Raw genomic sequence first — 2,452 nt, 5'->3', positions numbered from 1 at the left:
CGGGGGGTTTCTCCTCCCTTTTCCTGTTCTCTTTGTTGTCCGTCTTAGGTTTCTCCTCCCCCTCCTCTTCTGTCTCCCCACCCTAGGCCCTCTTCCTCTCTGTCCTCACCCTCATCCGTCTCTCCTTCTCCTCCTCTTCCTCCCTCTCCCTCCTCTTCCGCCTCGACTCCTTGCTCTTGATCGTCTCCCCCCCATCCGACCCCTCCTCCTCCTCCTCCTCCTCCTCCTCCTCCTTCCTCTTCTTGACCCTCTTCACCTCATCATCATCATCCCTCTTGTTCTTCTTCTTCTTCTTGGGCCTCTCGTCCTCCGTGGTGAGAAGGTTGTCAGTCACCTCTTCGGTAGCAGTTACATCCTCGCCCTCCGCCTCCGCAGCAGCAGCCTTGCGCTTCTTCTCCTTCTTCTCCTTTTTACGCTTCTTGTGTTGTTCGTCTTCATAAACCGACTCGGCTACATCCTCCAGTCTGGAGGAAGACGACTTCTTGGACGATCTCTTCTCCCGCTTCTCGCTCTTGATGGAGGGGGCGGGGGCGCTGAGGACGGATTCCGCGCGGTCTTTTTTGGAGGAGGAGCCCATTTCGAAATGAGGGAGAGGTTTGCGAAATCGGGGTGAGAGTGGATTGATGGTAAAGAGAAAAGGTGAGAAAAGGGTGAGGGGGGGGGGGTGAGGTAAGAAGGTCAAGTGGGTGGCTGGTGAGAGGAGGTGGTGCAAGCAACGCCATCAAGGTGCTCCGCTTATTTGGGGTTTTTGAATGCATGAAAAAAAAAAATTGGGACTAGCGTATCATAACCCTAACCCTTAGGCATCATGCAGGGGTGAGGTAAGAAGCGGTCAAGATCATAACAAACAACAGCAACAACAACAACAACAACAACAACAACAACAACAACAGCAGCAGGATAACAGCGATAATGATAATTTTCTACAGAAAATCCAACCATACGTGTACATATGGGATAATGGCTCGCGCGAAGCTGGCATTACACCGTGTCGGGGACCCTCGTCAAAATGTCTTGTCAGCGCTGCTCTCTCTTCACAAACGGGATCAATTCCAACGACACAGATTGTAAATTGGTACTTCCCACTTGTGCCCTCCCAGTCGCCCTACAGTCGCCTCTAACGAGGGGGACTCAGAGGTCTGTTGAAACCACCAACCCGGTTCATGTACTGGCGATACTCCGTCTTCTTCTCCTTCTTGACCGCTCCCACATTGTTTCCAGTAACCTTCTTTCCCTTCGTCGTGCCAAACCCGCCAAAGCCCATCATAGCAGCCATGTCGTCCAGCCCGTCGTCCTCGACGACAACGTCGTCTTCCTCGTCCTCATCCATAGGGTCGGCATCGAACCGCCCTCTTGACTGGTGGTACTCGTCGTGTTCCTCGCTACGGCCTCGAGAGTATGTCCCGTCATGATCGTCCCGTGGCTTAACCTTGAAAGAAACAGGTGCTGCGACAGGGGTCGACGCGTTGGTGCTGGTTGGTTTGGAGCGGGTGGGGAGTGTTTCCGTGGGTTTGTTGCCACCAAATTCGCGGTCGAAGCCTCTGTCGGGGCTTTCTGAGCGACGGGGGGAGCCGACTGGTGGGGGGCGGCGCTGGGGAGGTTGAAGTTCTTTGGTGGGTGGTTTCTCTGGGAGTTTGTTAGCAATGTGGCAGCGAGAATGGGAAGCAGAAGGTGACTTACCGCTGCCTAAAGTCTCAGCATTACCTGGGGTGTTATTTCCTCGATCCTTCTCCCTGTCTCCTCTCGGCTCATCCCGTTGACGATACCCTTTGCCCCTGTCATCTCGCCTGTTGTCGCCTCGGGGAGAACGTGATCGCCTGCGGTCATTTCTGTCTCTTGATCCAGAGCGGTATCTTCTGCTATCTCTGTCTCTATCTCTGTCTCTGTCTCTGTCTCTGTCTCTATCCCTATCCCTCCCGTAATGATCGCGCGATGACCGATCGTGGTGGTGATGTCTGCTCTTATCGTCGTCGCGGTCTCTGCGCCTGTCTTGGTCGCGACGGCGATCTCTGTCTCTGTCTTTGTCTCTGTTATCATAGTGTGATCTATCGCCTCCGCGACGGGAGCTGCCGTGGTTTCTGTCCGCCATCTTCGTTTAGTGGGTTTGTTGATCTGCGATGCGATTTCAACGGGAGTGACGTCGGCAGGCAGTTTGGAAATTTCCAGACCGCGCTGCTGGGAAACGATGTGGGAGCGGGCACCACGTTGATTGTTCAGTAGGCCAGACCCCCCTGTATTTTTAGCGTCACTGGCAGATGGTCCGAGCGTCTCGAGATCTTGTCAATTTGGCGGGGTTGAGCTTGATATCGGGGGGCATTTTGGAGGTTGTAGGAACTGTAGCCAGATATGGAATATGGATACTATAACGAGTTGCCCTGATTTGAAATAGCTGAATATATAGGGAATGAATCTCCTTTGACTTTCATAGTAGCCCCACCGTTGGCTTCTCAGC

The 2,452-nt window shown here is 53.6% G+C and overlaps 2 protein-coding genes across 2 annotated transcripts; both read right to left on the bottom strand.

Annotated features, from left to right (window-relative positions):
- Positions 1-82: 82 nt before the first annotated feature.
- PODANS_2_5702 (uncharacterized protein) lies at positions 83-577 on the bottom strand (the record flags this gene model as incomplete). Its single annotated transcript, XM_001911299.1, has 1 exon — positions 83-577. One exon carries the CDS (start codon positions 575-577, stop codon positions 83-85), a length of 495 nt encoding a protein of 164 aa, XP_001911334.1.
- Positions 578-1,117: 540 nt separating this feature from the next.
- On the bottom strand, positions 1,118-2,095 carry PODANS_2_5700 (uncharacterized protein; the record flags this gene model as incomplete). Its single annotated transcript, XM_001911298.1, has 2 exons — positions 1,118-1,626; positions 1,681-2,095. Coding segments are annotated over 2 exons (924 nt in total), but the record flags the coding sequence as incomplete, so codon positions are not given.
- Between the last annotated feature and the right edge of the window lie 357 nt (positions 2,096-2,452).

This window comes from Podospora anserina, chromosome 2 (assembly GCF_000226545.1).
Source record: "Podospora anserina S mat+ genomic DNA chromosome 2, supercontig 2".
In the NCBI taxonomy this organism is placed as follows: domain Eukaryota; kingdom Fungi; phylum Ascomycota; class Sordariomycetes; order Sordariales; family Podosporaceae; genus Podospora; species Podospora anserina.
Note: the sequence above shows the minus strand (reverse complement) of the source record. Positions and strands in the feature narration are given on the sequence as shown.